Source organism: Sebastes umbrosus, chromosome 13 (genome assembly GCF_015220745.1).
Source record: "Sebastes umbrosus isolate fSebUmb1 chromosome 13, fSebUmb1.pri, whole genome shotgun sequence".
NCBI classification, from domain to species: Eukaryota; Metazoa; Chordata; class Actinopteri; order Perciformes; family Sebastidae; genus Sebastes; species Sebastes umbrosus.
The window spans coordinates 24,922,230-24,942,606 of NC_051281.1; the positions used below are offsets into that span (position 1 = coordinate 24,922,230).

The following is a 20,377-nucleotide window of genomic DNA, read 5'->3' on the forward strand; positions in this document are numbered from 1 at the left end:
TAATGACATCATCGCATGCACAGCCCGTTGCAGATTGTTATCACAAACTCCTTCCTGTTTATTCACCACGGCTGAGTTTCTTCCAAAGCTTAGGGAACAGTGGGGGGTGGGGCTCGGCAGGGATTGAGTGCAAGTATTACAATTCACCACATCAGGTACTCTGAGAGTGGGGGGGATGTAAAGCAGATTCACCAAGCAGTGATGATGCTACCAGCAAGTAAGACCAAAGTAAGGCAAATTCTCAAACACTTGAAACATTTCTGACACAAATATGTTCCAAAGCAGCAGTGGAACACTACTGCCAGGCATACAGTCGTAATTCGCAAGTTAATAACTTATCAGGCTTTTGGATCAGCAACAATATTTTGAGGATTGGACACCCTCAAATGATGAATTTATTCATGCTGGTGTAAACCATATATAAATATGTATTAAATATGGACGTAGTCTCTGTGACGTCACCCATTGGTTTCTGAAGAGCAAAAATTAAGCTCAAAGTGGGCGGCTCCGGCCATCGCCATCTTGGCAGTGACGACTCCGGCTAATCCAAAAATGGGCAAAGAGGTGGATGGAGCTGAGGCGGCCTGAAGCGTGGTTGCTGAAACATGCCCACCTAGCTCGAAGCTACCAAGCTAGCTAGCTAAAACTAACAAGCTAGGGTAAGAAGCTTGACTATATCATGGAAGAGCACGGGCTATATGTTCTCTGTGTAGCCGGATAACGTTAACCCTGTGGTCTTGTTGGCCCTGGTTGCGGATTGGTACCGGTGATAACATATAAATAAAATTGAATGCACAAAATGTATTTGTGCATTAACGCTAATGTTATTCACCATAAAGCGCTCACCTCCTACTTTTTTCTTAGAGTCCTCTATTCTGTAGGATTGTGCATTCACTAGATTTTGGCATCAACTTGGTACCGAAGTAGCGGTTCGTGACATCCCTAATGGCGAGCGCCCACAAAGTCCTCGGGAGTGAGCGAGGAGTTGTTTCCTTTCCTTTCGTTGCCTTGTAGGCCAACACCAGAGTCCTGAACTGGATGCAAGCTGCCACACGGTGCCGGTGTAGGGAACAGAGAAGAGGAGTTAGAGTGTGGGCAAAGATCCTTCTCTATAAAGATTTAGTAACCGCTGGAGTAATCCCTGTGACAAGTAAAATAAACTTAATGTGTAAAATCAGTGGATCCCTGAAGCCACAGCCTGTCATAGTCTCCCTTTACCTCGTCGGTTTGCCCGTGAGCAAGGCACCTCTCCTACTTGGATGTCACTGCCCAGAGGCAAGGGAGTAAACAGTATTTCTTTGAAAGTGTGTGACCCCATGAATGTAGCGTGGAGAAATAAATAATCTTTTGGAAATAAACATGTCACAGAAATTCCGTTCTGCAACCGATCTCCTGTTATTCACTGCGCTCACAGAGCTGCATTGTGTAACTTCCTGTGAGGTATTGCTTACTCCCATCGTGCTTCTGTAGCAGTGAGAGTTGCAACATAAACTGTTGCTGCCTGAAGCACCCTTTTCAGACTACAAGAAGCTTCCCATTACTCCCACAAGGAAAAACAAGGAGGGCCCCACAGTGTGTAACCAATTGGAAACATGTGGGTAACATCAACCAAAATATCTCAAATGATCGTCAGACAGTATATAGTACGTCAGTCTTGTTGCCGTAAGACCCACAGCTTCTTGAGAGGAATGGTTTCCCTGACGCTCTAATTTAGTTTTGATGGTTTCATGGCATTTCTTCACTGTTCAAACCCAGCTGCCTCCCTTGATTTCTATTTTTAGAAATTCTTGAAGCATGCTATTTGTTTTATTCCTGACATGACATAGCCCTCACAGTAGCTAACCAGTTTGTTTGCAGTGCTCAGAGCTCTACAGCTGTTCCATGTGTTTGTGGTGCAGCCTGAGGTTTAGTTGCATGGCTGTGTGAAGGAGGAGTAACGTCACACACACCCATGTCATCGGTGTGGAAGTTCTTCAGTGTGAGTGAAGAAGACATAAAGCTGTAATTTGTCACAACTGCAAGTCCAAAATAAGCTGTGGAGGAACAACCTTAAAACCATTTGGAACAACTAACTTAATCAGGCACTTATTATATTGTAATTCATTTCCATGATGCTGCATAGAACCCATTTTCAGGTCAAGGGAAAATGGTCATGCCAGTTTTTTCTCTCCAAAATTTAGTGCAAGTTTGGAGCATTATTTAACCGTCTTCACGGCAAGCTAGTATGACATGGTTGGACATGGTTACCAATGGATTCCTTAGGTTTTCTAGTTTCATATGATGGCAGTATATTCACTCTAGCTTTAAAACTGAGCCCGCTAAAGTGCAAGTTGCATTACTGGTTAAAGAAATTAGTGGCATTAAAACAAATTTGGATAAAGAATAAAATCCTGAAACATGTATATTAGATTTTAGTTATCATGAAATATCAACAATGGTATCAGCCTCAAAAAATCCAGTTTAAATAAGTTGTACGTTTAATCACTTCCCAAAGGACATTGATTTTATTTAGTTGTAGTTTAGTAGTAATAGTTTAGTAGTTAAGTTATTTAGTATCATTTATTATAATAAAACATTTTTGTACAGTAGTTTTTCATGGCTGGTGTTGGTGTACTTTTCCCTGTGAGCATACGTCAAATCATTTATTGCAAGAGTTTGTAAGAGTTTGAAAACAAAGGCTTAATTTATCTATTTCTGCTCCTTGTGAGAAAAAGACGTCTGCTCAGTTGACTCATGTCTGTGGCTAAAAGTGTAGCAGCCACTCCCTTTTAGGCAGCATCTGGGAGGTTTATAAGGTTCTGCAAAGTGGAAACTAGGCGTTGTTTCCAGTTAGTCATCATAACCTTCAACTGGATAACAGTGTGAACTGTGTGAATCCACTTAATGGTTCCACCTCATTTTAAACACAGTCAAACTTCTAGCTGGTCAGAAATCAGAGTTATTTCTGTGTGCTGTCTTTGTCCAGCCTGTCAGCGCTCATAGTCATTAAAATACCCGTCCATTTTGGTGGCTGACGGCTGGCGGTCAGGGCGTGGGAATTCGGCTCGCTAGAGACAGACTCTCACCAGGCTGGCATTTAGTTCTGGTGGCACTTGAGGACAGGATGCCCTTAAAGATTGTCAGAACACAAGTTTGACAGAAACCAGGCCAATAGGTCTGTCCTTTGCGGTCGTCACACACACACTATGTAGGGCTGAAAAGTGCAATTTAAAACCACTCCATTTAGAATTTTTAGATGATTAAAGCACCTGTCTAATAATAATTCTGATGACATTGTTTTGGTTGAAGAAAATTGTTTTTGTGTCTAATGTTTTCTGATCAATAGGGACGACAATTTCTGAAATTGGTCCAGTTTTGAGGGCAAGTTAGCAACGTCGGTGTAATGTTACTCTCACTAAAAGTGCTTTTTTTTGCCAATGACAGGCTCGGATTGTTATTATAAGTGTCTGACAACATTATGGAAAGGACCCTAAAGACAAATTCTTACCTTTCTCTTGATCCAGTCTGTTTGTTACTGTGTCCAAGTCCCGCTCAAGGAGAAGTCTTGCATTGAAATCTGAATATCAGTATACTCTGGCTCAAATAAATATTCAAAGAGCTCATCCACATTGTAGAAATCATCTACATATTTAGCCATGACATTGAAAATTGACACTAAGCTACGCTTTCTGGACTCCAACACAACAAACTCTGCCCGGCTGCCACTCGCGTTTCCACCATGGATGTATTCCACTATTCCACTGTTGTCTTCCAGCAACGCGTCACCCGCTAGATTTCAGAAAGAGACTTCTCCTCGAGCGAGGCTCTTTCCATAATGTCAGACACTAATATAATAATATCAATCAGAGCCTGTCATGGCAAAAACAAGCACTTTTAGTTGACATAAATGACGGTGCTAGCTTGCCCCAATAGCAACATATTGCAGCCTGTGAGCAGCTGCCGTCTACAGTGCTCTCCCTCAATACTTGACCAATTTCAGAAATTGTTGTCGCTATTGGTCAGTTAGACACAAAAACATGGTCAAATAAAGTCCAGGTTGAAAAATAAAATGCCAAAGTTACCCTTTAAGGAAGAATGACACTATATTATATGTTTTGAAATCATAACAAATGAATTGTAGCAGCATTCATTTTTGGTTCATATTTTAACTGACCATCTTGAAGGAAAACAAAATCTTTCTTTCTCCAAAGGGGGGAATGACGGAAAAAGTTTGAGAACCACTGCCTTAATCTGTTTTTCTTCTTTGTCAGCATTTAATACCATTTCAAATGTTATGTCCAATCTTGTCAGAGCATCCATTTTTGTAATGAACTAGCTCATTTGCTCTCAGGAGGACAGTCACCTTATTGAAACTGTGCTGAATTAGAGCAGTTCTGATAAAACCAGAGACCATGTAGGTCATTATAAATAGCTGTAAAGGAGGAGGATTCTGTCTTTTGGCCTATTTAGATGCATCTTTCTGACTAGAGGAAGCTCCAATACACACTCATAAGTACAACATGTGTGGACACTCCGATGATCCAGGATTCCACTCACTTACAGCGACTGACATAATGGTGCATTTTGATAGCTGCAAGAAGGTACTTTTATGAAAGAGTTAATGTATTATAAATGTCAAACTAATAGATTTTGAAGTTACGTAATGTTTGGTCAGTATTTGTCTTGGCGTTTGTTTTAAGCTGTTTAGTAAACCAGGTGGGTGGAATTTGACACATTCAAGGCAACTCAGGTGGTGACTGGTAAGTGATCAACCTCGGAAAAGAATGCTGACTCGACACTTTTCTTTGTCGTTGACACATTTTTGGCTTCTCAAATAATATACTACATATACTGCTTAAAATTACTGTTAAAGATAATCTTGTACATGATTGCATAATAACATAGCGTGCAGATTACCATTGTCTACTCTGACTATACAATTTCCTTGAAAGAGAAGTTGTTTTCAGAGAAACCAGTCGATTTCAAGTAAGCCTGTTGTCAAAAATTACCCCAAGTGAGTGTGTTTTTAAGCATACACAGCACTCCCACCCAGTAAAAAGAAACGCAGTAATGCGTAAATGATGAAATCACTCACACCTCTCAGTTTCAAGAAGGTTTTATGGGGCTGCTGCTCTCACACATTTATACTGAAATTACCAGTACGGAGGCTGACAGTTTACAAAATGGCAAGAATATAACCTTGTACATGATCTATAAGAGGCAGGAAAGTATTTTCAAGTTACAGTAAATGCTCACTTTTCAGACTTCACTGGCTTTGCATTTTATTTTGCACCAGTCATGCTGGACGTCTATCATTTCTGTTTCTGGACATGCAGTTATGCACCAGTGACCATGACTGATTCCTGTTATGTGCTTGACAAACCAGTTCAAGTATAATATACTATATAATGTGTTGTTTAGAGGTATGTAAGATTGATAACTCAGCCGCATTACTTTACTTGCTCTCTATTCGACAATACAACATAACATGGCGTCTGTTGTGTAGTCTGTAACAGTGCCTGTGCCAGTTAAAACAGCAGTAGGTAGAATTGGAGCAAATATGATTAAAAAAGGTTATTTTTATAAAACGGTCACGATATCCTGACAGTGTTGCATGAGACGGGTAATCTAAAAAAAAATAATGTGCGTCTGTGTCCTCCGGTGTCCTCCGGCCTACATTTCTTATAGTAAGCCATGTCATAGTTTTAAAAGAGGATTACAGAATAGATGATGGCATAGTGTGACATCAAGTGTGCTAGAATAGCAATAGACTTGGAAAGAACTCTTAGGTTTGTTTCAATCTGATTGCTGTTGTTGGGTGGGGTTTATTGCATCCGGACAATTCAGAGAGTGTCAAGTAAGTTGTCGTTGACAGGAAAGTCGAATTCAATATGATATGATTGTCTGCGTGTCCTGGCACTTATTGTGTTGTGTCGTATTGTGTTGTGTTGTATTGTGTTGTGTTGTATTGTATGTTGTACTGTGGTACCCACCCACCTGACACCTAAATTACAAACAGCTGTAAAAATATTTGCCAATCATTTCCATCCTAATCTCTTGCCTTTCATTTGAATAAAGTAGGGCTGTCAATCGATTAAAATATTTAATCACGATTAATCGCATGATTGTCCATAGTTAATCACACATTTTATATCTGTTGAAAATGTATATTGAAGGGAGATTTGTCAAGTATTTAATACTCATATAAACAGGAGAGTGGGCAAATATGCTGCTTTATGCAAATGCATGTATATATTTATTATCAATTAATAACACTCAACAATGACAAATATTGTCCAGAAACCCTCACAGGTACTGCATTTAGCATCAAAAAATATGCTCAAATCATAACATGGCAAACTCAAGCCAAACAGGCAACAACAGCTGTCAGTGTGCTGACTTGACTATAACTTGCCCCAAACTGCATGTGATGATCATAAAGTGGGCGTGTCTGTAAAGGGGAGACTCGTGGGTACCCATAGAACCCATTTTCATTCACATATCTTGAGGTCAGAGGTCAAGGGGCCCCTTTGAAAATGGCCATGACAGTTTTTCTTCACCAAAATGTAGCGCAAGTTTGTAGCCTCCTTCACGACAAGCTAGTATCAAAACTGGCCAATGAATTCCTTAGGTTTTCTAGTTTCATATGATTCCAGTATCTTCAATGTAGCTTTAAAACTGAGCCCGCTACAACCTAAAAATCGCAAGTTGCGTCAATGCGTTGAAGAAATTAGTCATTATGTTAACATGTTATCATCACATTAACTTTGACAGCCCTAGAATGAAGTCAATAGAAGGTCTTGTATAAGTTAATGTTGGTGACAAATGAAAAAAGAGTAAAAGCTCTTAACCCCCTGAGCGTGTTCGGTGGAGTGAGAATCAGTGCTTCATTGTCCTCAGAGCAAAGTGGCCTTGTTAGTGGAGGTTTTAAAGAGCTGTATTTATGCTGCTGGAGGCCAAAAGACTTATGTCATGTTATTCCTCTGACACTGCAACTTTGTCACCCCAAGGGTCATGAAAGATAAAAGGTGTTTTAAGAGAGAGTCTTGAGAGACTAGATGCAGTGTAGGTACAGGTTTTTTATGTGTGTGAAAGCCCCAGGCACAAATGTTAAGAATCCCAAGGACAATAGGTAATCATTGACTCAGAGGAAATGTCATTTAAGGACTCAGTGAGTTAGCCACGGGGAGAACAGCAATCAGTACGGGCTATTTCTAGAATATCTCCCAGATCACTCCGATGACTGTTTGGAAGAGGTTTTTAGTTGAAATATTTATTTCATTATTTTATTTTTAATTTATTTATATATTATGTTTAGATTAGTTATTATTTCAGTGTTTACTGAGGACAACATTCTCTCTTTTTTCAGGAATGTTCTGGTACCCATTCACACACATTCACAAGCAGGAGGTACACAGCTTGCTGCAGGGTGAAAAGCATCTTTACTGATGCAGCAATACGCCTGCTGTTCTAATATTTCAGGCCTCTGTCGCCCATTTCTCCACCACTAACACTTCAAGAGCAGATTCAGACAGATGGACATTGCATAAATCCTTCTGCAGACTTCAGAGCTCGAAACTTTATTCCTGCATCTAGCACATAAAAAGCATCTACACTGTTATGGAGACAAAGCATTGCTGCACTGACCTCTACAGGTTGAAAGGTTCATGTCCGTTGTTGACCACAAGCATCATCATAATTGGGTGTGGTGTGCTTGTGATGACACCCCCACTGTGATGCAGCTTAGCACAATATTGCAATGTGAAGTGATACATGATGTGGATAGGGCAAAGCAGCAACCATGGCAGTGCAGCCGCTATGAGAAGTCCTATGATATTGACAATATTGCAACTTGTTGGTGTTTTTGTGTGATGATTACATACAGCAGCACCAATGAGCATGTACAGTAGCAGATGCCCTACATTATGCAGCAAAGGCCACATACACAGTCATCAAATATAACCCCATGATACACATTGAGGGACACCCCCCTCATTTGCATAATGAGGCAGAAATGCTTAAAGAAATGTATAAAGAAAAGAATACATAAATAAATAATTATGGGGAAATAAATTAGGGGGGGAAATCCAAAGGGAAAAGGATGCGGAAATAAATAAATACTTAAATGTATACATTTAAAAATAAATATAAAATAAATGTACACATAGATAATAATTAAAAAAATAAATGCAAAAATAAATAAATTAAAATGTAAATAAAATAAATACATAAAATAAATAAAAGGGAAAATTAAACAGTAGAGTAAATAAATAAGACAATTAATACAACGATAAATAAATAAAGACACAAATTAAAACAGAAATATCAGTTTATGTCACATTTTATCAATGAATTATTGACTACATTTATTTTTAATATCATTTTTGCTATATTCCATATTGCTGTATAACTACTCTGTAAAACAAAATAAAACAAAGGAAAAAATAAAACCTCTACAAATGCATTGGACCTTCCTTGGAGAGACAGTTTCTTCAAAGCAATTCCCGAATCCAATGTGTGTGAGACAGTGTGCAGAAGATTTCCACTTCATCAAGATCAGTCTCCCAGCCAGTAAAGTGTTAAAGGTGATTACATTCTTTTGGGATAAAGTGAATGAGGGTTAAATTAATACTTCACCCACAAAATAACCATTTTTATATTAAATACTCACCCTGGGTTACCTTGAATTGTTGAATTTCTTGCATGCCTCCACGACTTTTCTCTGTTTTTTGATTCTTTATTCACCACAGAGGCAAATAATCATTTTGAGGGTGAAGTATTCCTTTAAGACAGATTTCGAGTGAACTCTAGTAGAGGATAAACAACCAAATTACTACTACAAACAGTACACATTTTAAGTTTGAAGAAGTAAAAATGGCAGAAAGAGAGTTGAATATTTATTCATCTGGTTTGTGTCCTGGAGATAGAGAAGATAGAGAAGATTCCTTTAGTTAATGGAACAGGAAATGTTTTTTTTTTGGCTTTTCTGTCAAGTGTGTTCACTGAGAAATATTTTAGATGTCTGTGAACAGGGTTAGTGTGTGTGATCATGCTTGCCTTTGAAACCGACTCTTTTCTTTGTCTGTGTTTTCCTGTTACTCAGTCATGGTGACTGACATTGGGGAAATGCATTACTGTGGTGGTAGGAGGGCTTACAGTGACCCCGCCTAGAGGCAAACAGACTGCAACCACATAGTGTCGACCACAAAGCTAGAGGAAGGAAATGCTTACACACAGTCTGTAGCGCACACTCACACAGTACACGCTCTTGAGAGAACTCCTTTTAAGGAAAAGGCCCTGCTCCGGCCCGAGTGCTGAGTAGAGCAGAGGGAATGCCTTCAAATACAGAAATCTAAATGCATACACACATTTACACGTTGTTGTAACTGCATGTCTGCTTAAGATTCTCACAAGAGTGTACTTGTAAATACACTCCACTACATCTGTTCAGAGAAGGACACTTGATATTGTGTTAATAGACACTGGTATTCCAGTCTATTGCGACACGCTGCAGTGTACAGCGTTACTGATTGAACATGCTGAAATAAAACCATGCACCCTTTGGTTTAAAGCTTCAGTAGGCAACATTTTTTTGGCATCATTGGGCAAAAAATCCATAATAACCTTTCAGCATATTGTAATTCAAGTGAGAGAAAACTAGACTTCTGCACCTCCTCATGGCTCTGTTTTCAGGCTTTAAAAAATCTAGCTCATGACGAAAGACTTCGACCAATCACAGGTCATTTCAGAGAGAGAGCGTTCCTATTGGCTGTGCTCCGGCTGGTAGGCGGTGCTTGGTATTTCCTCAAGAGATCTCAACATGGCTGCCGGGTCACAAACTTTTTCATTTTACAGCTAAACAGTACACTACAAGATGTTTCTGAAAACATTTGAGGCGAGAAATAGGCATTACAGTAACAGAATATGAATTCATATTTCATCAGCGGTGCCTAGTTTGACCATTTAGTGGGAGTTCGCAAGTGATTGACAGCCGGCAGCTAGACGGCAGACTCCAGATCAGCTCTGATTGATTGTTTTCCTCCGGAATGTGAAATCCTGAAGATGCCATTAGGAGCACCGGAGGACACAGACACACATGTTTTTTTTCAGATTACCTGTCTCATGCACTACTGTCAGGATATAGTGACCATTTTATTAAAATAACTTGTTTTTAATCATATTTGCTCCATTTATACCCACTGCTGCTGTAAGGGTTCAGGTGACAGTTGCTGAAATGTATGGTGCATTTACTTCCCAACCATTAACCACAAATGACATGTCTATTATGAACTCTGTCGAGGAACTGGACCTCTGGTCACACGTGTGTTCCGCATTTATAGATGTGTAGATGTGTGCCATTTTAGCCCAGCTAAATTGCCAATTGTCTCACTTCTCTTTTTTTTCTATTTTCTCCCTCTGTTTCTATTTCTTTCTCTATCTGACCCTCAGGCCGAGTCCAGGCTGGCAGCGAAGAGGGCAGCCAGGGCAGAGGCCAGAGAGATCCGCATGAAGGAGCTGGAGAGACAGCAGAAAGAGGTATAAGTCCAGATCCACTCTCACATTTAAAACTGTCATACAAGAGACACCCTATAGCTAACTACTGCAAAGGGCATCAGTGCACATCGTATGGCCCAGTATGTTGGTTTGATCAAAACGGAAACTTTCTTAGGAGAGTTTTATCAATGTATCATGTCTGGAAGAGTTTCCTATTTGTTGGTATACTTATATTACGCCTAAACCCAAACAGTAGGTCAGCATATTTATGCAGTTTTATTCAAGTTTGTCACACTAGGTGCTGTTGTATGCCACATAACTCGATAACCCACTACCCTAAATAACAAAAGGATTTCAGCAGTCTTGTTGATACTGTACATTGTTGTTGGCCGTTCAGACCTTTCTTGTCAACAGTGCTTTACGCTCTTAAGCTGGGACTCTTAAATCCCGGGGGTCATGGGTTAGAGGTGAAAACAGGCTGCTGTAAATACAGCACTGAGGAGAATGGCTGGGGATAATTGTTGTTCATAAAAGGGGAGAAAATAAGCTAAATAAATTGAAATAAAACACATTATATTGATCCAGGATGCACTAATTAACCACCCACCTCCTTATCAATCCCATCCCATTACCACCACCCATGATTTTGGGGTGAACTGTCCCTTTAAGTGACCAGTAAATGTGGATATTTTCTTTACAGTGTAGCTTCCTACTGTGAGGTTTAGCAGTCAGCCAAAGCAATGAGATGAAAGTCCTTTAAGAGGCTCACTAATTCCTCCTTCAAGAAGGGTTTGAACCTTTTCCAGTTTATCTCAGGCCAAATTGATCAAACCTTCCAAGACTATTAAAGGGGATCAACAACGATTTTCAAAACTTTGATATTATTCTGGAGGCTATATGAACTGATGGAAAAAATACTGCAACTTGTACAAACATATTGCGAGGACACGCCGGGAAAACACAAGGTGGCAGCGTCATCACAGTAAACAACAACTGCCTGTCATTGGCGATACGAATGGAGTATAGAATTCCAACATTTACAATGTAAGTAAACATGCTGTCATTTTCTGAATCTATTCTATCTTAACAATAAACACTTAAAAGACAGGGAAGCCTTTCATGTCATACCTGTCGTCGCTGTGGAAGTTCTTCAGCGTGAGTGAAGAAGACATAAAGCTGTAATTTGTCACAACTGCAAGTCCAAAATAAGCCGTGGAGGAACAACCTTAAAAACATTTGGAACAACTTATTTAATCAGACACCTATTATGTTGTAATTCCTTCCCATGATGCTGCTCAAAGTGATCACAGTGACCGGCTCGTCTGCCGACAGCACGTAGCTGGAGAGTTCCGTTAACAGAGGTTCCATTTCATTATGGTGCATTCAGGCTCTACTCAGTAAAAATTCATATTGGGCGATGGTAAATTATAACGCTATCGTGATGCGTTCAAATGTAATCCTGTAAAATGTAGCTTTTGGCGAGAAACTTGAATAAATTCAGTTGTTTGAAGGAGACGTTTTCACAGCAATATAAAATAGGTAATAGAGAGGAAATTATGACCTGTTTAACTTCCTAACGTTAGCTCTAAGCAGCTTATAATATATAATTAAAAGTACTGATGCCAAGATTTTTTTTTTTAATCAAAGCAAATATTGAAATAAAAATACAATCATCTATTTCCTATTCATTTGAATTGTGTTTTTTTTTATGCAAATAACAACTATAGATAACAATAAAAAAAGTAAAAGATAACATATAGAATTTTTGACTGTTGGAATGTAGCACAACATGGAAGTGAAAGCAACACTGAAAATAGCAGTAAAAATACATAAAATCTATGAAAAATTGTCTCAATCTCTATCTCAGTATTAATCAAAATCATGATTATCATTTTGGCAATAATCGTGCAGCCCTACCAAGAGGTATTAAATGGGTGGTATTTTTTGATAAAAAACATAAATAAAAGATTGAGGCCTCCTTTACCAATATTTAGTGCAAAAGTTATAGTTTATGTGAGGTAACTGTAGCTGTTGGCCAGGAGCAGATGTTATCATATGGTACCCAAATGATGACCTCATGAGGTAACCAAAATGCACCCCAACAGGTGCATGTCACAAGCAGATACATCCTAGATGAATAAAAAAGGCCAAAGAGAGCCTAAAACTCTGGTTCTTCTCTCTGCGGTCAGCACTTCCAGAGCCAGTGTTGGCACCAGCTCTACTTTCTGATTTGTGTTGAAACAGGTGCAGAGCAGAAAAGTGTGTGTGTATGTGGACTGCAGGTCAGTGCTGTGTTACTTGAGTTTCTCTTTCTCTGGTTTAGCACCTCTGATCTGTACCATGGGGAGTTGTGCTTTTCCTAGCTCACTTTTCTTAGCCTGGGGTAATCCTATACACACAAACAGACAAATACCTCTCACCTGTCCAAATTTAACTCTTAAATGCTTATTATTACTGTGTCCAAAGATGATTTGGAAGTTAAGACCCCTGAAACTGTAATTACATGTAACCCTGGTTGTTTAATGTCCTTGAACTTTCTCAAGTCAGCCCTTCTTTGTTCTTGTTGTTAGGGTTGGGGGAAAATAAAGTATAAATCTTCTGTTAGGGGTTGGCAATGCGGCTAAAATTATCTATCAAAGCATATGTAATGTTTTGTTGTGATATTGATATATATTAGCGCTGTCAATCGATTAAAATATTTTTAAATCGTGATTAATCACAATTGTCCAAAATGAATCACGATTAGTCGCAAATAAATTGCACATTTTTTATCTGAACAAAATGTACCTTAAAGGGAGATTTGTCAAGTATTTAATACTCTTATTATCATATAACGTGGGCATGCCTGTAAAGGGGAGACTCGTGGGTACCCATAGAACCCATTGTCTTTCACATATCTTGAGCTCAGAGGTCAAGGGACCCCTTTGAATATGGCCATGCCAGTTTTTCCTCGCCAAAATTTAGCGTACGTTTAGAGCGTTATTTAGCCTCCTTCCCGACAAGCTAGTATGACATGGTTGGCACCAATGGATTCCTTAAGTGTTGTAGTTTCATATGATATCAGTATCTTCATTCTAGCTTTAAAACACTACAGCACAATTGTTTATATATATATACATATATATATATATATATATTAAAATACTCAGATGGGAATGACTTTGGCTAATGCTGTGAATTAAATACCTGGAAAAACATCAAGGTATTATTGTAAAACTAATGTAAATACTGTAATAATGTATCAAATACTGACATAAAGAAATCCTACACAGGGATGTACTGAATTGTTCACAATAGCCTAATATAACCAGAAATAATGAAAGGAATTGCTTCTGTACCTCAGTTAAGAACCATAAAGCAAAATCCCAGACAATTGACACATTTCTATCATCTCACTATATACCAACCCTATTATTTAAATCTTAAAAAATGACCACTTTACACCCTCATCTATTTTATGAAAGAGATTTGTTTCTTATCATTATAGCAAACCCTTTTTCCATTAAGGTATACTGGGATAATCAGCATTCCAGCAGCACTCAATTATTCAGCAATCAAAACACAGGTGGTGGGCCCCAACAACAACAACAATCTACATTTACACACACACACACACACACACACACACACACACACACATACATATACACATATACACAAGTCATACGCACTGGTCTTTGTTAAGCTGAGTGTGTGTGCGCGTGTTTGTGTGTCCCTTAAACCCTTTAGCCGAGTTCTAAAGTAGCTTAGCAGGTTGCGTTCCCCGGTCCAGCCTACAGTGGAGCAGTTGTTGTTGCTGACATTAGCGATGGGTCGCTGCACTCACAACCACCTTCGTGACTTTTGGATGTTTTCTCACACACTGAAGACGGGACTTAAAAGTGGATTATTGGCTGTATAGCAACAAACGAGAACCGTGTGGTTTCCTCCGTTGTTCTTTTGTTCTGAGCTCAAATCTCAGTGATCCGTCTCGCTGTAATCCTGCCTACATGACTGGCCGTGGTCTTACCTACTGACTGCCGAAGGATGCAGACTTTCCTGGTACGCTGAGGGCAGCAGGACGGCCGGGCGTCGGCTGGCAGGGAGGGGGCAGAGGGCTGCCCTCACCGGGCGCCCGAGAACCCCTCCGATCAAGAAGGGGAGCTTGGTGAGTTGAATAGAAAGGGTGCAAACATGTCAGCTGATTGTGTAAGTTATGGCTCACTTGCTAATTGGTTGTCCAGACTCGTAATTGGAGTTAAGTAAGCTGACCAGATCCCTCTAGTCAGTTGTTGATCTGTTTTTGTACTATGCATTGATCTTTTTTTGTCGCATTATTCTCTTCTAGATCTCAATTCTCACATTTTTACAGTTGTCGGTAAAAGTGAAAAACATATTTTGTTTTTCAATTGATGTCATCTTTTGTGGGCAGATGTCAAAGGTCAAAACGGAGAGAGTTAGAAAGTCAGAGCTCCTGTAGCAAAGAAAGGGATGTTCTATGCAGAATTAATGTGAAATCATTATTCTTGTACTTGTGACACAGTAATGCATCATCCCACCATTCATGGCGAGACATTTTATAAATAGTTCTGACCTCTACTACTCAGTGTCAGCAGCTTGTAAGTGAGGATGACTTTGTTTTCATGACTAGACAAGGTGCAGCAGAGGTCGCCAGTGTTGGGACGTGAACTTTCATCTCGACTGAACCTATAAATTAAGAGGGCAAGAGGCCGTCCTCCCATTGATTACCTAGGAGTGCTGTTGTTGCTGAAGTGATGCAGTGCGCATAGAGGTCAGCTTCGAGTCAATTTCTGAAAGCCAGAATTACAAAGCAGTCAATCCATGTATTGGGCAAGCACACAAGGGAGACAGTGGTAGTAAATCTGGATTAAAGTCCTGAACCAATGGAATGGAAAGTGCAGCAGTAAGGGTGGGGTGTGTTTTCAGTGCGTGTTGGCTTTGCTTGGCAAAGGTATTGAGACACGCTCAAAGAGTGTGTTTGTCTCATTGGTGAAAGGAGATGCGGCACATTTTAAAAGTGTGTATGACAGCAGCATAGTCCAACTAGTTGTGACATTACAATTGAAGGGCAGGTGTGTTCACTGTATGTGAAATGTAAGGAAAACTGATTGTGGTCATTTTACATTTACATGAATGAAGAGTTCAGAGGTTGTAGAGATCTCTGCTTAGGATTTAAATGAGCGTATTAGCGAAGAAGATGGCAAATAACGTTTCGTATAAGAAAAATAAATATAGCATACTCATACTTGCCAACCCTCCCAATTATCCCAGGAGACTCCCGTTTTTCATTGCCCTCTCCCGGTATCCTCCCGGGGTCATTATTCTCCCGTTTTTCTCCCGATTTTCACACCTATTTTTTCCTTTTCATTATCTCAACCTGTTTCTGGCACAGTACAGCTTCTATAAGCCATAAGCCCTACTGTTTCCATCTGGATGACATCACAGTTACACCTAATGTCGTTTCCCGGTGGAAGAGAGCTATTCGCAACACATTACAGTGTGCAGCGCCCAAAGTTGGGCTTTGCTTGACGTAGTGAAAAGTCGCCGTTTCAGAGCGCAGTGGTGCTGCTGTTGCGTTGTGTCGGAAAGGACCTTCAGTGAGTGAGTGAGAGACAAAGAGAGACATGGAGAGTGTGGAGAAATACTCAAGCAGGGGCAAAAAATTAATAAAAAACTGATGAATATTAGTTTATGCCAGAGGGGCGAATTATTCAGTTTTCTTTCCTGAGAATAAGAGTAAAATTAAAAGTAGGCCTATTTAACATAAAAATGCTGTTGCAGTGTACTCATTATTTTTGCTATTTTCATTCTTTAAAAGTGACTAGAATGCAGGAAACAAAGTCTCTGAAACTCAACATAACACTTTGGCTTTGAAATCCTCCCTATTTTAGAGGTCTCAAGGTTGGCCATGTATGAGCATACCAGCGACATGAGGCAGCTACTTGGTGACTTACTGACACAAAGTGATGAACTTGCCTTCCTGGCTTTTATCCTCAGACTTATCTGTCTTGTGGAAGTTGACAGGAATGAGAGGACACAGTGAACAGCAGTCTGAGGCCCTGTTCAGACCTGGGCCCCGTTTCAGAGAGCAGGTTTAACAAACTCTGAGCCTCAGCCTGAACTCTGAGTTGACTAAGCCTGCAGTGGGAAACTCAGAGTCAACAGCATTCAGTGACTTTATATCACTTACTTCAACAAGTGTAGTCAATTTAAACACAGTCACTGCAATACTGTTAAAACACGTTCAGACTATACACGGCATATTTAAAAAAAAAACTCACTTTCTAACTCCATTCTGCAGCTGCATCTCATCCATCCTGCTCACTCAGAAATATTACCATATAATCTCAAATATTATAGGAACCATGTTCCATCAGTAGGACCAATCACATCTTGAGTGATAGAGATAATTATTTATTGATCCTACCTGTCTAAGCCTCATACCAATTTTTACTATTTAAACTGAGATTAGCCTACAAATTATGTGCAATAAACATTTTAATGGAACTCTAACAAACTAACAGCTGTCTCAGTCACGGTGTTGTGAAAACTTTGCAAAAGAAGGACATGCAGGAGGTTTCATTCTGAGCGGAGGGTGACTTGATGCTGTGTGATATTTGAATATGTTGGTCAGCAGTCATCATTTTTTCTGTGATTGGATGGCGAGCGTTTCTGTTGTGTAAACTGCTCAGAAACCCCCTTATTGTCAATCTACCTAGGAAAGCCATCCATCCTCTGAATGCCCTAGGTCTCTGGTTTGTGGTTGTAAAGTTTCATCTTCACACTAGCTTGAAAACTCAGCCCGCAAAACCTCTGAAAGACAGAATAGCGGCCGGGCCCACCAGCGGGCCATCAAAGTGTTACGGGGTTAAAGTCCTCGGCACAAGGATGTATCAGAGAGCCAGTTGTTTGTCACAAGACCCCGATCTGTAGTCATGGGACCATAGACTTCATAGTGTGGCACTAGTACAGCTTTCTGCCACTGATACTAACCTGAAGGAACCATGGGAAAGTCCGTGGTAACCCGGTCTCAGGTCCTCAGCAAATCTCCAATGAACTTTTATGTATCGGGTCTGTTACTGTTAGTCCTGATGTGTGGCGGGGTACTTCACGTTCCTGAGCACCTCTCATTAGTAGAAACCTGCCTCTGTATGTGTTCTCTGCATGCTGTCTGTCTTCATCTGCCACGCACGTACTGCAGCTGCTATTCTTGGAAGTTTTAATTTCATATCTGTCTCTATACATCTCATTTTTTGGCTGATTTCTTTTCTTTTTTTGTCCCTGATTTCATGTTTGATATCCTCCAATCTTTCTCCTCTGCTTCTCATCGGTGTTGGTGTGTAGATCTTTCAGGTGCAGAAGGTAGGCCTCCCCTTGCTCATTCCCACCTCTGACATCATTTGATTTAAGCATGCCTTAGCTTCAAATTGTGCCAAAGAAAATAATGGATGTCTGTTACCTGCGTTCTGTCTGTCTCAACTGTTTGTTTTTTTCCCCTTGCCGTCATTTCCTGTCTCTCCTTAGAAATATTATGGCTTGAACACCAAAGTAGATGACCGAGCGGACGGCAAATGGGGAGATATTGAACAATGGATGGTACAGTTTCTGTGCTTGTGATGACAACACTAAAAATACACCTCCCATTTACTAAACACAACGCATGTGTTTCTTTGCCTCGTCACATATTTTGAAGCTGTCTGTTGGAAGCTTTTGCACTGTGCCGAGTCTGCTTTCGAATTCCAGATAATTCCTGTTAAGCCTTTTTTAGAAAAGAACGGATTATACAGAATCAAAGCTTGGCTATTAATGATAATCCACTTATTCAAAGGAGCAGGGTGCCCGTTTGGCTTTGAATCAGCCGGACCATCTGCCCCATTGGTGTGAGACTGCATGGGATTTACTGTTGAATGTAGTCACTTAGTTTAAATTGTCCCAGGCCATCACAGTTTGAAACACAGCAATGAGGATACTTATAGTGTGTGTGTGTGACTAATTTGACTAACTGCAGTGTGTTTTGTTGTTGTTGTTGTTTGGTAATATAATTCACTGACTGTATGTTGCAGTTTGAGGTGACAGTGTTTGTGCAACGTGGGTGTGTCTGGTTTGTTGGCTGGATTACTGCCTGACTGATGGTTTTAAGAACATGCATGCCTGGTTCAGTAAACAAGAGTGTAATAAGTGATCCAGGTTTGTTTGATGCAGGCATTGTACAAGTTCAAATGAACCAAAAAAGCAGCAGGTGATGTATCCCGGTGTTTGCTTACATTCACTTCATGTAGTGTCCAATTGCATGTGTTCGTTGCTACCAAATATTAGGGGTGTCACGATTCTCCAAGTCTCCACTATTCGATTTGACTTTCGATTTTAAGGTCAGGATTTGATTAGATTTCATCGGTTTTATGCCACCTCAGTACATAATCGTTATAAAAACAAAACATAAATCCTTCTGCAGTGCATTACAAGTGTGCTGTAATCTACAAAAATACGGTTTTGTTGTCATTTTCTCCTCTCTTTTTCCCTCTCTCCTCTCATTGCTGTGCGTCACCCATGGGTGTCACCGAGGGCGGTGGCGGAGCTTGTGTGCGCAGAGCTGAGAGACGGCAGTCAGCAGAGCAGTCCACTAGCTTGCTGCTACCAATATCAGCTGCTCTGATTCAACAGTGTTGAGCTGAAAAAAGATCAGCCAGTTGGGAGATGCAGTTACTTAATGTTAAACCAAGTAAGAGTAGAATAGCTATGATCAGTAAGGAAAAGTAACTAACTAACGGAGAAAAAAACCCATTTATCCTGTTTTTGATTTCCAACATCGGTAGTTAATTTCAATCGATTTTCAATTTAGAAACAAAATCGTGACACCCTGACCAAATATCATGAATGTATGACTATCCCAGCCAATATAATCACAATATCATGGTCCTAAAATTAAATTTAAACAAAGTGACTTTAAAGTAATGTTTTTCCATGCAAACATGCAACTTGTTCTTGGGGTGGACACCACTGGGATCAGTGGGAAGAATGACCTCCCTCATCCATCTGTCTCGTTGATCTTTGACATCTCTCTCTTCCTTTGCACCCATCACCTCCTCTCTTCTCCATCTGCACCCCCTCCCTCCTCCCCCCATCCAGGAGGACAGTGAGAGATACTCACGTTCTTCACGGATACAAACGGTTTGTAGCCCTCCCTCTGTTTCCATCTCCTCATGCCTTTCCTCTGTTATCTTGTCCTCCACCACCTGGGAAATGTTACAAGAAATACATGAAACATTGTGAATGGAAAAAGTGTTTTTGTAATTTTTTATTTGACCTTTATTAGGTGGTGTCCATACAGTGTTTTTTTTCTGATCCCAATGAGGGGGAAGTGTATGCAGCTGCATGCGGCCGCCTAGAGAAAGCGTCTTTTTTGTGCTCCGACTTTTTTGTGCAGCCACTCTGACCGTTTTTAGTTGAAAATCTCTCAACTTTTCAGAAAAGCTGCTGGTGTGCCCAGTGCCCTGCCAGCACTTTTTTGCCAGAGAAAAATGTTACGTGGACACTTATGCCGGGTACACACTACACGAGAATCAAACCGATTTTGGGCCCGATTCCCCCACTCCCTTTTAGATGGTTCTAAAGATAATCTTTCCAAAGAAGGACAACCATTATTGTCATTGCGGCGGCGGTTAATTCATGAGCTAATGCCTAAAGCGAAGCATAAAGTAGAAGTAAGATGGAGCTTAGAAATGGAGGAATAACTTGTTAAATTGTGGCAACAACGCAAGTGTTTATTTAACATGTCTCCATGATTTCATCCATCCATCTTTAGTGAATTTTTAGTACAAAGTAGTGCAAAAAGTAACATCGCTAATTCTTCCTGCCCGTCGTCCGCCATGTCTGTTTACACTAAAGTCATGTTTGATCGCGAGAG

General features: G+C 40.1%; 1 protein-coding gene across 22 annotated transcripts in view; it reads left to right on the plus strand.

The window, feature by feature from the left end:
• Positions 1-20,377, plus strand: part of lrrfip1a (leucine rich repeat (in FLII) interacting protein 1a) — a 57,202-nt gene that overhangs the window by 10,724 nt on the left and 26,101 nt on the right. For 15 of the 22 annotated variants that reach the window (XM_037788924.1, XM_037788922.1, XM_037788919.1 and 12 more), the window contains exons 2-5: positions 10,429-10,515; positions 17,818-17,835; positions 17,998-18,069; positions 19,600-19,641. In XM_037788924.1, the coding sequence (XP_037644852.1) occupies positions 10,429-10,515; positions 17,818-17,835; positions 17,998-18,069; positions 19,600-19,641 (219 nt within the window). Of the gene's footprint in view, positions 1-10,428; positions 10,516-14,150; positions 14,621-17,817; positions 17,836-17,997; positions 18,070-19,599; positions 19,642-20,377 lie in introns of those variants that run through there. The other 7 variants (XM_037788921.1, XM_037788930.1, XM_037788936.1 and 4 more) reach the window with 4 other exon arrangements.